Source organism: Sphaeramia orbicularis, chromosome 21 (assembly GCF_902148855.1).
Source record: "Sphaeramia orbicularis chromosome 21, fSphaOr1.1, whole genome shotgun sequence".
NCBI classification, from domain to species: domain Eukaryota; kingdom Metazoa; phylum Chordata; class Actinopteri; order Kurtiformes; family Apogonidae; genus Sphaeramia; species Sphaeramia orbicularis.
The window spans coordinates 4,233,591-4,258,260 of record NC_043977.1 but is presented as its reverse complement, the minus strand read 5'-3'; the positions used below and the strand labels follow the sequence as shown (position 1 = coordinate 4,258,260).

The window sequence follows — 24,670 nt, the reverse complement described above, 5'->3', positions numbered from 1 at the left end:
TGTAGACGAACGTTACAAGAGAAGAAGCAGAGTTTTAAAAGAAACATGGACACACCAGGAAACCCAATGATTTTTTAATTTAGTACGAGATAGAGGGGAAATATATAATTATAATAATGAATATATCTGTAAATCGACACCATATTTACGTTCATCAACATGTTTATGGCATGACTTCTCACGATAATAAATAAACAAATCATCGTATTTGTGATTTAATGGAAAAACTGTCATTACGCACTTCAGTTTTTTTCTGCATTTAATAAATATTGGTAAAGTTTTGCGCAGATGTCCAATGGAAAAGCGACTATTGATTCCCCAGTCAAACCCACGCTGCTGGATCACTGACAGTGGACGGACACACTGGGTTTTTGTTCAGATAATGAGAGATTTTGCGGAAAGAGTCACATTTTCTTCAGTTTTCTCTGTTTTTTATATAATAACCCTCAACTTTAATCTGAGCTTTGATGAACGTCTACATCTCAGGTGTAAAACATGTGGCCCGGGGGCCAAATCCGGCCCACTAAAAGGGTCCAGTCTGGCCCCTGGGATGAATTTGTGAAATGCAAAAATTACACTGAAGATATGAATCATTTTAGTTTAGGGACCACAAGCAGACACATTTAACCCTTTCATGCACAGTGGTCACTCCAGTGGACAGTTCTTCTCCAGCTGTTCTCTTGTATATTCATGGGTTTGGTTGTTTTAGTTCCATATCAGCCAACACAGTGGACTCTTATGCACCATCCCATACACTGACATTCAGACCATTACTGTAACTTTCCTGTTCTTTTGTCTAAATCAGTTGCTAATTGTTACTAGACTGTAATTTACAGAGTGTTTTTTTTTTTTTTTTGCATATTACCTGAGTGAGTAATAGCTAGTATTATAGTATGTTCAAATATGAGAAAACATCTGATTAGTGGCATTAACCTCCTGAGACCCAGGAAAGTGAAAATTTTAGCTTATTTCCATTAAACAATTGTCTTGATTGGAAACTGCACAATGCAACAGGTTTTTTTTTTGTTTTTTTTTTTCAAATACATTTTATTTATTTATATGGAATTCCTTTGCAATGGACAGCATTTTTTTTAAGTGAAACTGTCACACTTTTGTCCCCTACAGAGGACAAAAATGCATTGCTGGGTCTCAGGAGGATAAAAATATTTTTATTTCATAGTTTTCACACAGTATGTCAGGAAATGCATGTTTCTTTACTTCAAAAATGAAACACATGGTGTTCAGCTGAGTGGACATTTTTGTAGTGCCACGAAAAATATGTTCATTAAAAAAAAAAAAAAAAAAATCACATTGTTCTTTTATCCCTAAAGAGGAATAAAAACACTCAGGAAAAAAAATCTTCATTAATGTTCTCATAATTCATGCATGAAAGGGTTCATCTCCAGTGGGTCAGATCAGTAAAATACTATCATAATGACCTGTAACTGATCACAACTCCAAATTTTTCCCTTTGTTAATGTAAACATTTTCATGTCATTTTACTGTATTTACACTAAAACAAACTAACTTTTCACTAAAACACAAATAACCTCAACAAATATGAACATTTTGAAATGTCTGAAGTGTAATTTTACCAATCTTCTGCCTGTTATTAGATGTTTTGTGTATTTGTAGATCCACTGTGAGCTGTATGTTGTAATGTACATGTGTAAATGTACAGAGACATAATATTGTTAAAATTGCACTTAGTTTTCTCAAGAAATTTCCATTTGTTCATGATATTCACATTGTTTTAAAGGAGAGTTGGTAAATGTAAACATTTTCATCACATAATTTTACTTTTTTTGCTCTAAAACATAGAGGAAAGTTTGGATTTGACATTATTTATATATTATTATGTTATTGTTTTTACTGGTCCGGCCCACTTCAGATCAAATTTGGCTGAATGTGGAACTGAACTAAAATGAGTTTGACACCCCTGATCTACATGGTCAGTCAATCAAATGTAGGAAAATACCTGATTTTTGCTGAAAAACTGCAAGATAAAGAACATAATATTACAATAAATGATGATAAATCTTGTTTAATATGGAGAAAAATCCATTTGGGAACTGCCACAAAAGTAGCTCTGGGTCTTTATGGGTTAAAAGTCTCGGCCCAGACAGAAACAGCAGCAGAAGTTCCACAAAAATACAAATCACATCCATGCATCCACACTTTAAACCAGGGGTCTCAAACATGCGTCCTGGGGCCAAACGCGTCCCACCAAAGGTTCCAATCTGGCCCATGGGATGAATTTACAAAGTGCAAACAGCTGCACAGTCAAGGCTGTGGAACTCATTTTAGTTGCGGTTCCACATCCAGACCAATCTGATCTACAGTCAAATAATAACAGCAGAAGAACCCACAAAAAAGAACGACTGCAGATTTTCTTCTCGGTTTAATGTGAAAAAAATAATCTTACATTACGCCTATAAATAATGACAACTTAAAATTTTTGTCTATGTTTTAGTGCAAAAAATAACATTAAATTATGAAAATATTTACATTTACAAACTATCCTGTAACGATAAAATGTGAATAACCTGAAATGTCTAAAGAAAATTAAGCACAATTTTGACAATTTTTCTGCCTATTACTCAGTGTTTAGTGTCTTTGTAGATCTGATCCATAATGCACATGGACAAATGATAAACTGAGGCAGATTTTCTATTTTCTATTATTTCTATTATTTGATTTTTTGTGTATTGTTTATCATTATTATTATTATTATTTTTCTATTGTTTGATTTTTTTTATTTGTGTATTATTTGTTATTATTTTTATTTTTGTTTCATGTTTTGTATTATGTCTGTGTCTGAAATAAACTAACCTAAAAAATAAAATAAAATAAAATAAAAAAAGAATATTTTTAAAATTGCACTATTTTTCTTAAGAAATCTCAGTTTTTCAGGTTTGGAAAGTTTATAAAAGTAGCTGTTTTCATATATTAATGTTTGTTTTGTTTTTTTTGCACTAAAACAAAGTCATTATTCATAGGTTGTTAATATTATTTTACTGGTCCGGCCCACTTGAGATCAAATTGGATTGAATTTGGCCCCTGAAAGAAAATGAGTTTGAGAGCCCTGCTTTAACATGTTAAACCCTGACCATATTTTCAGGGGAAAAACGCCTAAACAGACAAACCCAAAGTAAATGAAGAATTCCTTCACAATAATAAGGTTCATATGGATGTTCTTGGTGTCTGTGGACATTTACAGACCTCACAGAATCTATTCCCATTGTCTAAAATATTGTATCTATTACTCTGCCTGAGTAAACTGGAACAAACTAACAGAGAAATTAGAATTTTTTTATCCTTGCCTGTTTTTTTTCCGGCTGGATTGACGATGATATGCATAAATTAATTGTTCGTGTTGGAGATTTTTAATAGTGTATATTTCACCCCACAAAGATTAAAAATCATGTTTGAACATTAAAGTTTGCACTAAAATACACTTTTGGTTTACTTTTATTAACATTAGGGTCTAAACTTTGAGCAAAAGTTGAAAAAAACATTCATTGTCCTGATTTATTATATTTTTTATAGTAGATGAATATTAATATAATTTTTTATGCCCGCCGGTGGGCCGATAGGGCTAAAGGGGTTATTAAACATACATAAAACACTAAACTAAGAACACACATATAAAACACCATCAATAATTTCAAATAAATCCCATTTCTTACCCAGTGTAATGTACTTGTACTTTTAGAATTTAGACGTGTATCTCCCTTAAACTGATGATGATTCACATCTTCCAAAACTTGGCATCAGATCTCCACAAATTACCGTCCAATCCAACGGTTCTGAAACATCTGACCTTTTCACAGCTGAATTAGTTCATGCTTTTCTCGGGACAGTCAGGAGCTGTTCATTCAGTTTTTCAGCTTCATGCTCATGTCTTTTTCCCTTTTTCCTTTTGTGTTTTTGCGTATCAATCCTAGCGTTTACTGTTCATCTCTGTTTGTGAGGATGCCTTCGATGAGTCACCGGTGAAAACTAGCATCTACGTCTGATTAAATACTTTCTCCTGCGTCCTCGGTTAATGCTTCCCATTCCTGTTCTGCAGCTGTCAGAGGTTCAGGTTGGAGTTTTCCATCACGACCCTGCCACTTATTGTCTGAGGGAAAAAAAAAAGCAAGAGAGAGAGAGAAAGAGAGGAACGTCAAGAAAGCATCAGCTGACCAGAAGAAAATGCATTTCAGTCGACACCCACTGAGTCAGAGGGCTGTCAACATAACTGATGTTCTCTGGTAGTAAACATCACCTCAAACGCCCCAGGTAACAACGTCCAGAATGAGCTCAGCACATACCAGGGACTGCACGCCTTCATTTACTGTCTGCTTTATGGGTCCAGTTGGGTTTGGTTTTTTTTGTTTTTTTAGATCTTTGCTAAATATTACAAATACACTGCAAAAACAGGCCCATACAATAAGAAAATTCAACTCACACTGAAGAAAAAAATCTGTCATTTCACAGAATTTTCACTGTTTATTTTACAGAGTTTTCCTGTATTTTTAAGATTCAGGAAAATATCAATGAAATGACAAAAATAGACTGTGATTTTACATGTCAAATGTAAAATAACACGAAAACACTGTAACTGAATAACTGTAAAATTTCCATTTTTTAAAAGATTTTGTTTTTTTCCACAGAAAAATAAAGTTACAATGCATTTGCAAATGTATTATAATTTCACAATTTTTTTTTCTATTTATGAGATTAAACTGTTAATTTAAAGTTTAATACTGTAAAATAAATAAATAAATAAAACAAGATAAAATTACTGACAATTAACCGTAACAGAAGTATTAGTTCTGTCAGTTGAACCAGACTTGTTTGTTAATTGACAAATATCTTGTGTAATTACAGGAGGTTTCACAACAAAAATGTTGAATAAATGTATTTTTGTGAATGTATAACATGTATAAGCACTGATAAACTGTCCAAATACAGTTTTTATCAGTGGATTGGACAACTGAGTCTCATTGAAAATTATTTATATATTTATTTATAGGGAATTGGATTGTTTTAATGCATGTAAATATTCTTTACTAAACATTAAAAAGTCAAAAAATATGCAAAATCTCATGTAAAGTTAGGGCAAAAAACTCTATTTTAATTATGGAAAAATTACCGTATTTTTATGAGATGGTTATTTTCCGTTATTTTACAATATTTTTCCAGCACCCTGCTGCTGGAATATTTCTGTTTTTTTTACGTTTTTTTTTTTTTTTTTTTTTTTGACAGTGCATTATTGGGTTAAAATGTCTTATTTCAAGTAAAATTGCACTTATCAAGTTTTCTTTACCAATAAAAACCCAAACCTCCACCTTTAACCCAAACTATCTACTAATCTAAAGAATAATTTTCCATTTTTTGTTAACTTTTCAACACTTATTTTATTTTATTTTATTTTTTCTTTTTAATTTAACCAGGAATAAAAAGCTAGTTGAGATGAAGCCATAAAGATCCAAACATCCACCATCAACCTAAACCTGATCTAAACTGCTTTTTAATCCAATAATCCGATCAATCCATGTCAATAATTGGTGTAAAAAACAGTTCTTCATCTTTTCATCGTCATCAGATATGATGCATTTGATGTTCAGAGGCTCCGTAGTTACCATGGAAACACCGTCATCTTCTACAACATTGATTCACCAGTAAAACCCATGGAGTTGGATCAATGACAGTGGATGGACACACTGGGTTTATGATCAATTAATGAGAGATTTTGTAGAAAAAGTCATGTTTTCTGCATTTTTCTCTGTTTCTAATATCATGACAATCAACTTTAACGTGTTTTTATGAACAACTACATGATGAGTAAATGATTTATGGGAAAATATCCGATTTTTATTGGAAAAAATGCTAAATACAGAGGATAACATTATGATAAATTGTGATAAATGACTTAAGAAAGGTGAAATACAGAGAAAAATTCATTTGGGAACGGACACAAAAGTAGCTCTGGGTTAAAATAAGACGATTCTAAAATTCTTATGTTGTTTCGAGTTGTCATAGTGAGATTTTCTTTTTTACTTTGAAGTTCTTCTTGTGTCCTCCATATTCATCCTCCAACAATGGAGCTGGTTTTGTTCTAGATAGTACTTAAAATTAGGTGTAATATCTCAGTGGGGTTTAGCTCTAGATGAAATTCTTGGAAAAAATCAAATAATCTGAACTAGATTAAGTCTGAATGAGTAAATAAATTTTAAAAAAAAATGTTCTGAGGTAAATATTCCACTTTCAGGTCAGTTTCTCTTAGTCACATATTCCTTTTTTTTTTTTTTTTTTTTTTTTGCAGTGTGCAGTTGTTCTAATGTGGTGACTTTTTTTTTTTTTTTTTTTTGCAGTGTGCAGTTGTTCTAATGTGGTGACTTATTTATTTTATTTATTTATTTTTTGCAGTGTGCAGTTGTTCTAATGTGGTGACTTATTTATTTTATTTATTTATTTTTTGCAGTGTGCAGTTGTTCTAATGTGGTGACAGTTTTTTTTTTTTTTTTTTTAATGTTTTTTTGGGGGGTGGGGGGGGTGGGGGGGTGTCCTTGAGTCCTTGACTTGACTGGAATGAAGTCCTGTAACTCAGCAGTGGAATGTGTTTTCAGTCCCATTTGGACAGACTTTGTGCAGATTTATCGGCTGCTAATTTGTCAGGTGGGTTTTTGGTGGAGTACACAGTGCCATTGAATTGCACTTGAATAGTAAAGGATGAGACTGCATTTCTGATCATTCTCAGTTTATCTTTTTTTTTTTTTCCTCATGCCCCCCCTCTCTAATCCACCCCTGGACCTCAGACTGACACCCACTCCACATCCAGCCCACTGTGCCTAATTCCAGTCGAGCTGCGCCACCTTGACGGCATTTAATCATTGAGAAAAGACAGGAAACGTACTCATTCTTTCTCCTCCTCCACTCCTCCACTCTCACCCCGCCTTCCTCCCCTCTCTCTCCCTCTCTCTCTCTCTCTCTCTCATCCCTCCTGCCGTCCGTCTCCGGTGCGTCTGTTCCGTTCTCCGCACACAGCGCATCGGTGTGTGGTGTGCATGTGGGGGGAGCGCCGCACTGTTTCTGCGCACCGGTTCCGCTGGACATCAACCGAAGAACGGCGCTCGAATACCGGGTGGTTTGGTGGCGGCGGAGGGGGTGAGACTGGACCCCGGACCTGGACCTGGACCCGGACCCGGACCTGGAGTAAGGACCAGGAGCAGCACCGTGGCTTCTTCTAGCCCCGCTCTCCATGAAAACATGTCCGAGTTGTTCCTCCTCGCCTTTCTAGCCCTATTTATGGGATTATTTCCGTGCGCCGAGCCCTCGACAGTGTCGGACGAGGAGAAAGGTAAGGAAGCACCGGGGCCGTCGGGGGATGCGCAGTCCGATCAAACTTGGCACGATTTGGGGGCCGTGTTAGTGCGGTCTGGTCTGGTCTGGTCTGGGGGGTGCCAAATGTTCTGCAGTTGCTGGATGTGAAGATGTGGTTGGATTTTTTTATTTTTTTTTTATAAGAGGCACCAGTCTGGCATTTGTGTCAAGTGTGGATGATGCCATGCTGGATGGAGGAGTCTGCATCTTCTGGTATCATCCAGGATGGGATTTTTTTTTCTTTTTTTTGTGTCTCTGTGTGTGCACATGCTTATTCGTCCCAGTTGAAGAGCCATTCAGAAATATCCCAGCCGAACCAAACACATTGAACTTGCTTTGCGCATTAGCGGCTCTTTTTTTAGTGTGTGTGCATTTTCAGGACCGTTCTTGGGGATGATGTGGTCCACAGGCTGTGGATGCAGGATGCGCGTAGAGTAGCTCCTCTCATCCATTCAATCAGTGCAGCAGGTGAATACGGTGGTGCCCAAGTGAATTTTGGGTTTGTCCCTGAGCTGTAACCGCGTCGGATAAAGACGCGATTGGGATCTAAGTAGTTGTGCTCGTTTTTTTTTTTTTTTTTTTTTTTTTTTTTTTTGACGCGACTGAACAAGACGCAGCGTAAAAGCTTAAGCCGCGAAACGCATCTGAAGCAGCATATTGACATATCAATGCATGTCTCAATCTGGATTTCAGAGGCTCCACTTGATGAGTGTTGTCTCAGCCAAGTAGGTGATGATGATGTGCAGACGCTTAGGATTTTAATTGCAAAAAAATAAAAATAAAAAATAGGAGTTGCAGCTTTTGGAGCCAAATTCCTCAAATTGCATGAACGGTAATGATGTAAAGCATCATGCATGTGAAGTTTTCCCACTCATAAGGACAAGTCAGGTAACAGAGGTGTGATTTGTAGAATGAAATAGTGACTAATTATTTGGGGGGATTATGTAAATAGACTATGCTGGATGATGTATAGTTGGAGAGTGACTTAAGTCAGGCATACATGATGCAATTTTTAGAAATTAAATTCAGCACAAATAAATACAGTTGTGAAATAGTATGGGTTGCATTGCTGGCAGGAAGGTCACAGTTCTACTTGCTTTTTTTTTTTTTTCTTCTTATTCACCAGCATAGCAGTGACTGTCATGCCTTCCTTCTGGTTGTTGTGTTGAAACCGTCCCAAATGTCACCAAATGCCCCCCCAACACAGCGTGAAAAACAGGGACTTAGAGTTTGCCTGGCAATCACAGTAGGCAAGAGAAACACTGTTTACCTCTGCCTGTGCATGAAATGAAAAGATGAATTTGTATCTAGAAGTCCCCGAGGATGCACCCCCCCCCCCCCCCCCCTTTGCTTCAAGAGGGGGGTAAAAAGACAACACACACACACCTGAAATGTAAGACTGTTGAAGTTTGTGTTTTGCAGCTTTATTAATGCAGCTCGGATCAAAGAATCACTCAGTCGCCTTTTCGTGCAACAATCCCATCTGAATGGAGATGGGTGAGTGTGTGTTCAGATGCTCCAACACACACAGATCTACAAAGTAGGGTATCATTACGACCTGTACGCTGTTTGTCTGGGAGTGGGAATAAATGAAGAAGTCCTGATTCTGTACAGAAATGAAAGCTCCAATAGCTGCATCTAAATGGACTGTAATGATAATAGCTTTTTTTTTTTTTACTTCGTCCAACGCCGATGTTGGTTGTTAGCCTAATTAGCCTGAAATTAATTTGCTTTGTGGTAGCAGAGTTGTTACTTTGAATGCCAAGTGTTGAGCTTTTTCCTCAGCGTGAATTTGAAGCCTTTCCAGAGCTCATTCATAGAAAAGCATTGTCTGTGTGAAATGCTTGTGCTTCCTTATCGCTGGTGTCCATCTAACATTGAACAGAACTGACCTGTCCGGGCCCACACAGTGCTGATCTGACAAAACCCCAGCAGACCAGACCCTAGCACCGTCTACATATTATAATTTAAAGAAGAAGAAGGAAAAAAACAAAAAAAAGTCACCTTGATCCGAGCTGTGACCTCGGCACTAGATAAGCATCATCTCGCATAAACTGCTCAAGGTTGTCTGAAACGTATAGGCCATTTAAAAGATGATAGTGGACTGGAAGACGCAGATAGGTTGGCGTACTAATGCAGATGAGGCAGCCTTTAGGAGCTAATTTAGTGAAATAGATTGTATCACACCAAGAGAATGAGCCTATGTGTGTGTGTGTGTGTGTGTGCATGCTAAAGAGGCCAGCGCTGAAAAAAACACCACGTTGGAAGAAATCACTCAGTTCCCAACAACAGAACAGTCAAAGATCGACTCGAATTCATATAATCCCCTCTTCGGAGAGTGGGCTGTCGTCGGCCAGTCGCACTTATTTCATCCAAGTTATTATAAAAGATAAACAACAGTGAGTGTCCAGCTGAGATCTGGCTTTCTTTTCTTTCTTTTCTTTTTTTTTGTACCGAAGCTGAAACTGGACTTTTTATCTTGAAAAAATAAGCAGTTTTCAGCTAAAAGCCTCCATTTGAGTTGTTGTTGTCCGTGTCTAATGGAACTGCGCATCACAATAAATGACTAAACACATCTATACAAGGATGCACCGATACCACTTTTTTCCAGACTGAGTACGAGTACAAGTACTTACATTTGAGTACTTGCTGATACCGAGTACCGATATGAGTACTTAATAATCCCATTCCAGTTGTTAGTTCCTTTTGTAAATGTGCTTTATTGTCGTTGTCATTAGTCTGACTGGAACAAAGTGCTGCTACTGACATTTAATGTGTTGGAATGAGTGTTTGTCAATTCATCCACCGGGGGGCGCCGCTCTGAATTAACCATACTGGACAAATACCACGAAGAAGAGGAAAGTTTAATGAAGAAGAAGAAAGTCAGTAATAATAAACATGGTGACGACAGAGGCAACACTACTGTGATACTAATGTTGCAGTGTTTTCTCTGGTAAGGTTTAAAAGTTTAGCTTCAGCAGGAAGAGAAAAGACAAATGAGTGAGAAGTTTGGTTTTCACTTCTGTTGGCGGTGGTCCACGCCGCTCCGTACCTCCATAGCAGTGGTGGCTGCTCGTCTTTCAGACAGGGGAAGCTCATTGTCGGCTTACATCTAAAAAATTGTCAAGTTATTTAAACATAAATTCGTCCCTCCGTTCCTTTTTAAGAAAATGCTCAGTGACCTTATCGTACACAGTCGGCGTCTTTTCCAAGGACTGGAGAGTTAGTTCAGTCCGACCTAGCCGACAGTCTGATTGATTTAACTATCTACAAAATGATATTAAACTCGAACAAGAAATGATTAAATTATGGAACTGAAACAAGAAAACACTGAAATTATGTTAAATTGAAACAAGGAAGTACAACGAGTGTGTTTTATTTACAGTGCAAGAAATGAACAAGTAATTCCGTAGTGGTTTCTCTGATTCCCCAGCAGAATGTGACGGTATTAAACTGAACTGTGTCAGAGAAGGAGCAGATCTGAAAACAGCTGTCAAACAGGATTCAGCCTTTCAACTGATCCTCCAATCAGCACATGGAAGTCTGGCGTCCAGCCCGGCCGAGCTCCGCCCACAGCTCCATTCATCCCCAGAGACGCCGAGTGTCCGGAGGCGGGACAACATGGTGTCATTAATCCAATTAGCGTCCAGTTTTAATTTGAGTCATTTTAGGGGAAGCTGAGCTTCCACTGCAGTCTGACAGAAAACCCCTCTGCCCCAGAGTATTATCAGTAGGATGGACACCAGCCCAGCAGAGGACGGACAGAACGCTGCGTCTGTATCCGTCTGTGTCTGCAACGTTACTGTCAGTCAGCGTTACTTTTATCACCGTCCTTCATTTTGAAACATCTCCACACTCTTTACACTCCACACACATTATTTCTCCTCCTCGTACCTGCTGCACTGAACTGGGAATGTCACACGGCCGTAAGTGGTATCAGTGCAGTGGTATCAGATTACTTTTACGAGTACAAGTACACACAGTGAGTATCGGAGCCGATGCCTCATACTGGTATCAGAATCGGTGCATCTCTACATCTATATATATGAAAAAGCAAATGTATTGGCTCTTCACTTTTATGTTTCTCCGTAGGTTGTAGAACGTTGAGGAGTTGTATTGATCTGTTGCTGATAATAAATCCTCTTGAGACCCAGCAGTGCATTTTTGTCCTCTGTAGTGGACAAGAGTTTCATCAGACCTCAAACCTAGAACCTTTTGTGAAACTTTTCCTCTGTGTTTAACCTGCCCTGACCGATTTAGAACATTAACTGGAATATCATCCTCTGCATTATGCATTTTTTTTTCTGTGAAAATCAGATATTTTATGTCCACACTGAGAAAACTGGAGAAAAAATGTCTTTTTCAGTCCAGTCTGTCCTGAACTGAACATAAACCCAGTGTGTCCATCCACTGTCACTGATCCAACTGCATGGGTTTGACCGGAGAATCAGTGTTGTAGAAGATGACGGTGTTTCCACAGTAACTACGGAGCCTCCTTTCGTCCAAATGGGTCATATCTGATGACCATGAAAAGACGACAAACTGTATTTTACACCAATTGTTGACATGGATCGATAGAATTAGTGGATAAACAGTTATTAAACAGTTTAGATCAGTAGATTCTTTCAGTTTCCAGGTTTCAGTCCCAGTTAACGGCCTAAATTAATACCATGGCTCCAATACTTTTTCAGTACCAAGTTCATATTTTATCAGAAAACAAAGCCACCGCACACATTCCATCTGAAACCTTCAGTTATGTTGTTCAGCTCATTTGCATTTTTCTACATTCAGCAGTTTTCACCACATAAAATAAATCTATTTAACCTATTTTATAGCCACGATAGTCATGTGTGCACGTCTGCATGATGAGGTTCACTCCTTCGCTGGTGAAACCTACTATTTTTCTTGATGGTGTTTCGTCTGCAGTGGAGATTTTACCCGGTTATATAGATGTACAGGATTTAAATGCATAAGGTTATATAAGTCTATATAGATTTGTATCTTATGTACAGAACTGTTACGTATAATTTACTGCAAAAAAAGAAAAAAACACCTTCTTACAATAACTGTGAATGTTTAGGTACAAAATATATTTCTCTTCCTCTTTAATAACTTGTGATAGTCAGTTAATTTGCTGTGATCAAATTGCCCGAACTCGATTAAATCTCGGTGTAAACAAAGCCAGTATGTAGGTATTACAGCGAGGGCACCGTGCTCCATATCAGGGATTTGGGCATTAATATTCTCTGACGTCTACACAATGACTATCTATAACAGCGCTTTCTTAGTGCTGCTGAGTTAAATAAATGTTCTTTCTACTTAATGTCACCATTGTATCCTCACACGTTTAATAGATAGCTTGAAAGCAGGAAATTGGTCACTAAATTACAGTTGGACATGATAAATTGCAACCAAATGAAGATTATGCAAATGACTTGCCTTTAGCGTCACTAAAACCAAAAGAAAAATCACGGTGTTGTTTAAGCCCAGAGGCCTTTTTCAGTGACACTCAGCCATCACAGAGACGGTGTTATATGCAAGGGCGTAGGTTTGATTTTGACATTGGTGTGGACACAAAAGTGCTCCAAGGCAGCACTCGTGAAAGTTGATGTTTTTTTTACATTTGCGATCATAATTTCATGTCATGTCGAGCTGATCAAACGAGCAAACAATCATAGTCAGGAAAAAAAAACAGTTCAGTAATTGACGTGTTTAGAATGCATATCTGAATATTTAAAGACGAATATAAGAATTTAATGCATTCTGCAAAGTTATTCTCATGACTAACACATCCATCATTATTTAACCTGTGAATTTTCAGCCTCTCCTCCAGCTTCTTCTTTTCTACCGCCTCCTCCACCTCCTCCTCCTCCTCCTCCTCCTCCTCTCTACTCTCTGTCTCTTGACATAAATATGTTGATTCATGACATATGAACAGATTATGGATACAGTGATCATACAGTTTGATGGTACAGTTATTGCCTGAGCAAAAAAGGCTTTTACTTTCAATTATTACATGTGATTTATTCCCCCAAAATATGGATAAAATCACATCTAGAATCACATTTAGAATCTGAGGTTTTATTGTATTTTCCCCACAAATTTTCTTTATTTGTGTTTTTTAAACAGTTGCTCTCTTCTATAGAAATACATGAAAATAATAAGTAAATAAATAAATAACACACTTTTTGAATCATCTTGCACACGGACAGACAGACAAACTAATGCCGGCAAAAACATAAGCTCCTTGGCGGAGGTAATAACTTTAACAAAGTGTATCTGTTTGGCATTAAATAGTGTCTTTTATTGTACTGATAGTCACTACACAGTAGTGGCTGGACAGTTACTGCCTGAGCAAAAAAGGCTTTTACTTTCAATTATTACATGTAATTTATTCCCCAAAGATATGGATAAAATCACATTTAGAATCTGAGGTTTTATTGTATTTTCCCCCCAGATTTTCTTCATGTGTGTTTTTTAAACAGTTGTTCTCTTCCATAGCAATGCATGAAAATAATAAGAAAAAAAGAACTTTAAAAAAGTGTATTTGTTTGGCAGTAAATAGTGTCTTTTATTGCATTGATAGTCACTACACAGTAGTGGCTGGACAGTTATTGTCTGAACAAAAAAAGGCTTTTACTTTCAATTATTACATGTAATTTATTCCCCAAAAATACAGATAAAATCACATCTAGAATCACATTTACAGTCTGAGGTTTTATTGTATTTTACCCACTAATTTTCTTGGTGTTTTTTAAACAGTTGCTCTTCCATAGAAATACATGAAAATAATAAGTAAAAGTAACTTTAAAAGAGTCTATCTGTTTGGCATTAAATAGTGTCTTTTATTGTTTTGATAGTCACTACACAGTCGTGGCTGGATATTGGTAGGAACGTGTCCCTCTCGTCCCTTCCCAGTTCTACGCCCCTGGTGTTATATGAAGATCAGGAGAACTGCTGGGTAATGACTAACACTTGACCTTCAGATGTTGGACAGAGTTCTGTTTTCATAGCTGTTTTACGTCTGGTTCTGCAAAGCATTAAGTGTAAAAGCGCCCGCCTGCTGCGAGGCCTCCTTTGTAGCTCGATTTTCCGTCCACATCCTGTTCTGACACAGCAGCAAAAGTGTCCACCTCAGCAGTAGGTGATCCTCAGGACGGAAGGTGGAAGGGCCGGCTACTCAGTCTTCAAGAAACCACTTGTGGATTCCAGTCGGAGGTGGTTTGGGGGAAGAGTAAATAAATGTAGACGCAGAGGACTGAATCATCTGGGGAGAGCGATATAAATAGAGGGTGATGCACTACTTAGCTCTGCGTTTCATGTGGTACACATAGAAGTCAGCGAGGAGAGCGGTGTGAAAGCTGGCTGCCGTTGTTATTGGCATGGGTACTGTGTGATCTCCACCTCAGGAGGGTTTGAATGACTACACTGGGCCACAGTGTTTTAGAAACCATCTGCCTCAGAGTTTAAATGTGCTAAATGTTACGTATTTATTAAGATTAATTGTTAAACTAATGACCAAAGTGTTGCTTTGCAGATGTTTTCCAGGTACATGATTGTGTGTTCTTCCACATATATGTACATTTATCCAGTAGATTTATAAATGTTCCACTGATAGAACCTGTACAGTCCATGTACTGTCATTAGAGCCCGACCGATTAATGGGCCAGCCGGTAAATCAAGCCGATTATAGTGTATCACTGATTAATCAATATCAGCCAATATGTAACCGATTTATTACCTTTTTTGCTGCGGAGGTTCTGTCGCTCGCTGCTCCTGTGTGTGTGTGTGTTTGTGTGTGTGTTTGTGTGTGTGTGTGTGTGTGTGTGCTTGCTGCCCGGAGAGTTAGAGGAACAGTAAAGCCTGTCAGTTTCACTTTCACTTCTGCTCGGACAGTCACACTATCACCCCCCACACACAATCACGGAATCATGAACCGCTACCCCCCCATGCTCCGACAAGGATCGACTGCTACCCCCCCCCCCCCCCCCCCCGTTAATCCACCTGTCCACAGTTATCTAATGTAAGATTATTATATCCTGTGTAGATCAATGTTCTTATTCCATATATCAGTTATCAGCCAATATCAGATATCGGACGATATACTGGATATCGGCTTTTTTTAGCCCCAATATCAGTATCGGCATCGGCCCCAAAAATCCCATATCAGTCGGGCTCTAATTGTCATGTTCAGACAGTGTTTGAAGGAGATCTGGTAGCTCTGAGACAAACCCATTCTCTCTCTTTTTTCTTTTTTTTTTTTGCACATTTTATTAATTTTTGTAATTATACATGACAAAAATAAACACAGATCTGAACCATGATGAAAACCAACAACCAAAACGACAAACCAGACATATCTTTTAGTGTTTTGAAGTAGATGTGGTAGATCTGACACTAATATTCCTTTGGAGTCAAACCCATTCTATCATGAATTCTACAATTTCACATTTTGACCTTAGGGCTGCAGGATTTTGGCCAAAAATAAAATCCAGATTTTTTCCTCTTAAAATCTCAATTTTCAATTCTGATTCGGGCTGGTGGTTGCGTTTTAGCCACTATGTCGTTTTCGTGTGTAGCCCCTTACAGCTGATTTTGTTGATTGCACTTTTTACACCATAGCCATAGCTTTAATTTGAGGCTAAAAATGATGCCTTAAAAATTTGGAAATTTATTCAGTCTGTTGATTATATAGATGATGAAGTTTCAAGTATTTGCATTATTTTGTGAATATTATTGATATTTGAGTTTGAGGTAGAGAACATTTGTGGGTTGCTTCAAAGGCCCTGTCCATGTGTTACTACAAAAATACCAATTCTAAATTTTCCAGTTCCTTATAATTCAGATATTTCAGTGAAACTTTAAAAAAGTAATGATCTTTTTGATAGGTTTCAGGTGATGCACTGAGGCGCCGATCAGGGGGGGTTAAACATGACAAATTCATGGGACCCAGCATTTGTGGGGGGCCCATAGAGCAATGAAGGGGGCCCAGTGGATAAAGGTTAGAAGTTATGAAAATTTCGTGTAAAATCCGCTGAATAAGAGAGGAATAGCAATCAGGAGTCGGACGTTGAAAGTATGTCAAGTTTAAGTTTCATTTTCACGCGAGCTTAAGTGACGTTATATATGGACCACACCGCCACCACAACTTGACAATTACCCTTTTTTAAACATTGTCCTAATTTAAAAAATCTGATTTCGATTTAACCCTTTCATGCATGAATCATTAGAACCTTAATCAAGATTTTTTTCCTAAGTGTTTTTATTCCTCTTTAGGCATGAAAAAAACACCCAATGCGACTACATTTTTTTTATGAACCTTACCCTTTTGAACCTTAGTTACAAAACTGTCCACTCAGCTGGACACCATACGTTTAATTTTAGAAGCAAAGAAACATGCATTTACTGATATACTGTGTGAAAACTATGAACTAAAAACATGTTTAATGCTGCTAATCTGATGTTTTCTCACATTTTAACATACTCTAATACTAGTTATTAGTCACTTCATGGAGATAATATGTGAAAAAAGACAACTTTTTGTGTAAAAACAACAACAACAACAAAAAATCCTGTTAATTATAGTCTAATAAAATTTAGCAATTTTTTACACTCAAACATATTACTGCAGATTAAGTTTATCAAGAACAGCAAAGTTACAGTAATGATATGAATTGCATTGTATGGGATGATACATAAGTGTGTGTCCACTGTGTTGGTTGATATGGAACTAAAACAACAAAAGCCTTGAATATACAAAAACACCTTTGAACAGCTGTCCACTGTCGTGACCACTATGCATGAAAGGGTTAAAATCAATTCATCATGCACACATTCACATTTTAACCCAAGACTGTATCTTAAAAACTTCAGCCAAACAGCTTTTTTACTTGATGTTTTTCTGTATCAGTGACTCAGACGTGGTAAAATTTCACTACTTTTATTCTGGAAGCATTCGACTTGTAGACCAGTGTTATTACTTCACACATTTGTCTTGGCTGCAAAACCAGACAAGTCGTCAAAACATGACTTCAGCTTCAGGATGTACACCGACAGATTAAGCACTTCTATTAAACTGCAAAAAAAACCCAATAGTAATCTCCTCCCATTTGTCCCAGAAGTACCCCAAACATCATACTATTCATTACAAGGTTTCTGTTTTTTTTTTTTTTTTTTTTTTTTTTCTGAGGCGAGTGCTTCGACAGCATTTCTGCAGAATTGCATTCAGTCTTTTACAAGCTATGAAAAGACATTAAAACAGCTGACACATCCATGGGGTGATGTCAGCTAAGTGTTGCTGTCATTGAGCGCTCACATCTATATCAGGGCAGAGGTGAAGAATTGCCTAAAGCGAAAGGGAAGCAGCAGTGAAGTGGCCCCCGTGAAACGCCTAATGAAGGGTTACGGTGGGGGGGGGGGGCTGTCTCCTGTAGAACAAAGATATTGAATGAAGCCATCGGATTTTGATAGTTTCACCTTTTCTGTCACCCCACACAGTCTTAATGGGTTACAATTGAATCAGTAATGGATGGTCTCAGATTGTGGAAGCCACTGGTTGTAAATTGACTCTGCGGCATCGATTACTGGTCGAAGGAGGAGCTACTTTTTCAATCCATATCATGTGTTTGTGTTGATGCACTGGACAGACTTAATTATGTGGGCAGCATGGGGTTTCATGTGAGACTTTTCCACTGTGTTACATTATTTAAAATGTGAATAATGAATCAGTAAGTGTTCCTTCTGGAAAAGCCCTCATCTTGTTAGAGTTGATTCTGAGAGGTGTGGGCCCAGTCCGGCTGAAATGGCTGCAGAAAAAAAAAAAAAAAAGCAGATAAATTATTAACAAAGTAAAGCGTAACTGTTTTATTGCCAAATATGCTAATGAAAATATAGCTCGTAAGAGCGGCCGTGGGATAAACCGCTCCTTTCACAAGTCGAGTTTAGTATGAGGTCATTAGCGGGTGATGGATAAGATAGAATGCATCATAAAGCAGGGGTGTCAAACATGGGTCCCAGGGGCCAGATGCGGCCCCCCAAAGGTTCCAATCCGGCCCGTGGGATGAATTAGCAAAGTGCAAAAATTCCCCAGTCCAGGCTGTGGAACTCATTTTAGTTCAGGTTCCACATCCAGACCAATCTGATCTACAGTCAAATCAGAACAGCTGAAGAACCCACAAGAAAGAACGACTGCAGATTTTCTTCTCGGTTTGATGTAAAAATAATATTTCATTATGTCTATAAATAATGTCAACTTCATGTTTTTAGCTATTGTCGTCATGCGTCGTCGTCTGTCGTCCGTTACAAAAATTTCAATCGTCTTCTTCTCCGAAACTACAATTCTGATTGACTTCAAACTTGGTATACAGCTTCTTTATGGTGATGACAAGTTGCTCATTGTTGAACAGTTGTGTGTCTGTGTTGTTCCTCCGCTGTCAATGTAATGACGTCATCATACGTCTAGTCAACTTGACTTCGATTTTATTGACAAATAAGTCGATCTGAAAAAATCTGAAGTCACTAATGCCCTAATGTACAGAACCAATTGCCAGTTTTAATATATGATGCTACTTGTTTTATTAAAAAGAACAGAAACACACACAAAATAGGACATATTATCTATTGCCGCGTTTCCACTACGTGGTATTGGCTCGACTCGACTCGGCTCAGCCTTTTTGCTTTTCCATTATGAAAAAGGACCTGGAATCTGATACCCAGTACTAGTTTTTAGCTCACCGGCTGACAGGCTGTAAGCTATTGTCGTCATGCGGCGTCCAACGTCCGCCGCCGGCGTCTGTCGTCCGTTACAAAAATTTCAACCATCTTCTTCTCTGAAACTACAATTCCCATTGACTTCAAACTTGGTATACAGCTTCTGTATGATGATGTCAACAAAAGTTAGTGAAATTATTTGGATCTGGATCTGATTCTGGATTTGGTGCCACTTTGAAAAATGTCCCCATTATAAGAGATAGGAAGTGGATGGATGCAATAACTCAGTAAATATGAATGATCTCCAGTGTAAATGTCTCCAGTCCAGCCCTGATGGGGAGATGACCCAAACATAATGTCCACATGCTGATCAGGATCTTCTTCTGGATCTGGAACTGACGCAAAATTTCACATGGGCTCTTATGGGGAAAACATTTCAATCGTCTTCTTCTCCCAAACTCTAGTTCTGATTGACTTCAGACTTGGTATACAGCTTCTGTATGAGGATGTCAGCACAAGGGATTGACATTATTTGGATCCGGATCTGATTCTGGATTTGGTGCCACTTTGAAAAATTTTCCCATTATAACAGATAAGAAGTGGATTGATCCAATAAATCAGTATCAATGATATCAAGTGTGAATTTGAATTTTTTACAGATCTGATTGAATATGAGCAAAACATGGACTATTTCTGTAATAGAATAAATACACAGAACTGGGTGAGAATAAATGGATCTGGATACATTTCCCAAAGCTTTTCATTTGGCCGCTAAGCTACAGGGCCATTGGTCTGATTTTTCATTGTGTTGCTTTGGGTCTATAAAGACCGCCTCCATGTGGTTTGGAGAATATTGCCTTTATAACCCTTTGGAAAGTGAGTTTAAACTATGTGTCCATAAATGTGGACGTCATGCATGAAAGGGTTAATTATGAAAATATTCACATTTCCAAACTATCCTGTAACAATAAAATGTGAATAACCTGAACAAATATGACCAACCTGAAATGTCTAAAGAAAATTAAGCACAAGTTTAACTATTTTCTGGCCGTTACCGTTGTCTTTTTAGATCCGATCCATAATGCTTGTTAAAATTGCACCTATTTTTCTGAAGAATTTTCAGTTTTTTCAGGTTAGTCACGTCTTTTTTGTTAGGATAGTTTAGAAAAGTAGGTATTTTTATAATTTAATGTTTTGTTTTTGCGCTAAAACAAAGACAGAAATTTGGAGTTGTCATTATTTATAGGTTATTCTGTTATTATTTTACTGGTCCGGCCCACTGCAGATCAAACCTGAAAGAAAATGAGTTTGAGAGCCCTGTCATAAAGTCAAATGTGATGAATGAAAAAGGCTGATGTCATGTGCTTCTGGAAGCTCATGCTCAAACGCACAGGCTTCAGCAGTGATGAAACATGGGCATTAACATGGGCCGGTTGTGACTGTCAAGGTTAAAGTTGGCGTGCAGCGCGACGTGAGGCCTGAGCGGAGAGAAAACTGGTGTTGAATCTGTATCTGAGCGTCTTCCAGGGGTGAAAGTGCCTCGTACTGGGGCTAAAAGTCTGTCTGTCAGCCTGAAGCGGCCGGTTAGATGGAGGCAGCACCCCCAGGACATGCCCCCGCCAAAGTTAGACTGCACTCGATCGGACAGCAGCGATGGAAGCTGGAGGATCGGACCGGAGCGTTCACCTACGGCGGTGTTCTGTCCACCGTGTACAGCCAGAAGGGAACGCAACAGTTGGCGTATTATTACTTCTGCCAAGTTAAACAGCGAAGGTTATGTTTTCATCTGGGTTTGTCTGTCTGTCTGTTTGTCTGTTAGCAAGATTACACTGGTCAACAACAAATGTATTGTTTCAGTTTTTTGAGCTGATTTAGGATCATTTTGGTGCTGAATCCAAAAATCACATTCATTTTGCTCAATCAGGTCAACTTTCTGAACTATGCTACATATTGGCTTTTGAACATTTGTGCTTACATTTATGGGCATTTTCACATCATATGATACAAATTTCTTTCATATTTCTTGCAATAAACGAGTTCTGAAGATTTTACTTTTGCCAATTTATGATTAATGTTTTTTTTAATATTACAGGTGAATGAAATGGCTTCGACTAGAAGATCTTGCAAAAATAAGCCTGACGTATTCTGCTCCATCTGCGCTGAATACACCATTGTACCTAACAGGAATCAAGTCACAAGTTTCATAAAGTGTGCTTACCAATCTGATTTTGGTATTAATTATTATATTTTGTGAGAAGATCAAATTTTTCAAAATCAAATTAGCAAAAAAACCTGACCTGATTGAGAAAAACAGATGTCATTTTTGGAGTTAGCGGTGCAAAATGGTCCTAATTCAGTTGAAAAAACCTGGACAACTTGCAAAAAACATTTTTTTGTAACCCAGTGTAACTCAAAAAGTTATGGACAGATTTTCAGGAAATGTTGATACTGGCACAAGAAACCCCTGTTTAATACCTGGACGGACCTGTCCATAGACACACACTACAGCAGTGGAAAATATAAGGGGCTCATTTGTCCCTCAGTATGAATTTGGAAAGTGCAAAAATTAAACTAAAGTTATTCAGAGTCAAAGGTGTCAGTTGTTTTAGTTCAGGTTCTACATTCATTGGCATCATAGTAATTATCTATTTATCTTCTTTTTGTTCATTGTTCTACTTATTTATATTTATTTCTGTCCATTTTCTTGCCTATTTTGTCCAGTTTTTATTAATTTTTTTCCAATTTTGTTCATTTTTCACTGATTTTGCTCCTTATTTTTTTGTCTATACTCGTTTTGATGCTTATGTATGTGCATTTTCTTGCACAAATAATAGGTTTGAGTGACATTAGACAGAATTGGCATCATAGTAATTATCTATTTATCTTCTTTAACGTCATTGCGCTACTTATTTAACTTATTTTATTTGTCAATTTTCTTGTCTATTTTGTCCAGTTTTTATAAATTTTTTCTAATTTTGTTCATTTTTCACTGATTTTGCTGCTTATTTTTTGTCTATACTCATTTTGATGCTTATGTATGTGCATTTTCTTGCACAAATAATAGGTTTGAGTGACATTAGACAGAATTGGGATAATAGTAATTATCTATTTATCTTCTTTTTGTTCATTGTTCTACTTATTTATATTTATTTCTGTCCATTTCCTTGCTTATTTTGTCCAGTTTTTATTAATTTTTTTTCCGATTTTGTTCATTTTTCACTGATTTTGCTGTTTATTTTTTGTCTATACTCATTTTGATGCTTATGTGAGTGCATTTTCTTGCACAAATAATAGGTTTGAGTGACATTAGACAGAATTGGGATAATAGTAATTATCTATCTTCTTTTTGGTCACTGCGCTACTTATTTATATTTATTTAACTTATTTTATTTGCCAATTTTCTTGTCTATTTTGTCCAGTTTTTATAATTTTTTTCTAATTTTGTTCATTTTTCACTGATTTTGCTGCTTATTTTTTGTCTATACTCATTTTGATGCTCATGTATGTGCATTTTTTTCAATTTATTCTCCTGATTTTGTTAACTTTTTAAAATCACTCTGACATTTTTTCATTTATCTATCTATCTATCTATCTATCTATCTATCTATCTATCTATCTATCTATCTATCTATCTATCTATCTATCTATCTATCTATCTATCTATCTATCTATCTATCTATCTATCTATCTATCTATCTATCTATCTATCTATCTTATGTTGCTTAAAACAGCTTGGTGCTCTGTGTGTTTACTTTAAATTAAAACTTCAACATTTTAAACATGACAAAAATCATCGACTTCAGATCGCTACATTGGCCTTTGTTCGTTCATGATCTAATATGGCTTCCGTTCTGTCTTCGTACCATAGGGGTATGTAGCCTCGTTCATTGGTTCGAGCATCTTTATTTCATAAAACACGAATCTCCTCTCATACCAAATAAAAAGTGGTCAACTATTAATAAAACGATGCTTAACTTTTTGACTCTTTGCTTATGTGTTAGCATCATCAAGTCAAAGTTATCTCATTTACCGTCTTCTGGGATCCATAACAGCGCCCTAGAGGCTGCAGGAGGAATTACAGAAAAACATGGACTTTTTGCAGGATAAATACAAGAAAATACCAGCAGAAAACATTAATATGGACAAAAACAGTGTTGTATTTAGACTGTGACTAGGGTTGTAACGATATGAAAATTTCATATCATGGTTATTGCAACCAAAATTATCACAGTTATCATTATTATCGCGGTATTGTTGAAATTGTGCTCAAAATGTTCAAAAAGTACTAATACACACACTGAAATAATTTAACCAAGTTGTGTTTTGAAAAGAACAACAACAACAAAAAAAACAAAAAAAAATAAGTTGCACAACGTACCTTCTGTTGCAGAAACATTCAAATATTAACCCTTAGTGGTCTGAGCCTATTTTGTCGGTTTTTCAGTCGTTTTGATTTTGCCTTTATATACTATATAAACAAATGTTTCCTATACCCATGCTTGGGATCTGTTTTTTCAGCACAACTTCATCTATATCATCTGTCTATTATTTTTTCACTTTAACCTACTATATCAACACAAAAGGCCAGAAAACACAAAAAAATATAGAAAATTGGGAAAATGTATATAATTTATTACATAAATAACACAAAGATGCTTAACGAACCTTTTCAAAGACTTTAAAAGTGAATATTGGTTCCAAATATTAAGTATATACAGGGTGGGGAAGCAAAATTTACAATATTTTGAGGCAGGGATTGAAAGACAGTGTATGACCAATTAGTTTATTGAAAGTCATGAGAATATATTTGTCACAAGAAAATGTCCATAATAGAAAATGTTTTTATTCTATGTGTCCTCCTTCTTTCTCAATAACTGCCTTCACACGCTTCCTGAAACTTGCACAAGTGTTCCTCAAATATTGGGGTGACAACTTCTCCCATTCTTCTTTAATAGTATCTTCCAGACTTTCTGGTAATAGTTTTGCTCATAGTCATTCTCTTCTTTCCATTATAAACAGTCTTTATGGACACTCCAACTATTTTTGAAATCTCCTTTGGTGTGACGAGTGCATTCAGCAAATCACACACTGTTTGACGTTTGCTTTCCTGATTATTCATATGTGCAAAAGTTTCTGAAAAGGTATGGATAATAGTGTTAGGTATGATTATGACATCAGTATATGTTTGGTTTCAAAACAACTGACGTAGTGTCTGCTGAGAAAAAACAATTAAATGTTCATTGTAAATTTTGCTTCCCCACCCTGTACAATTAAAATTGAAATAAAATAAACTATTCTGAAATATTTGACATAAAAGCAGATCTTTACATAGGCGTTTTTTCCCCTAAAAGTGCGATAATCAAACATGGTTATCATGAGAATTAGAATTTAAACAGTAATACTAACCATCTGCAATTTTACCGCGGTTTATCGTTATACTGGTAATCATTAAATCCATAACTGTGACTATGAGGTTTGGACATGAAAACAGTGTCTTCAGGGTTCAAATAAAACAGTCCAGAGTATCATCATCATCATCAACATCATCATCATCATCAGAGTTCCAGTCCACCAAATACAACATGGTCTG

At 37.0% G+C, this 24,670-nt stretch overlaps 1 protein-coding gene across 1 annotated transcript in view; it reads left to right on the top strand.

Moving 5' to 3' along the window:
* The first annotated feature begins 7,186 nt into the window (after window positions 1-7,186).
* Window positions 7,187-24,670, top strand: part of lrp1bb (low density lipoprotein receptor-related protein 1Bb) — a 930,516-nt gene continuing 913,032 nt past the window's right edge. The window contains exon 1 of the mRNA XM_030124596.1: window positions 7,187-7,348. Within this exon, the coding sequence (XP_029980456.1) occupies window positions 7,258-7,348 (91 nt within the window). The 5' untranslated portion in view covers window positions 7,187-7,257. The remainder of the gene's footprint in view (window positions 7,349-24,670) is intronic.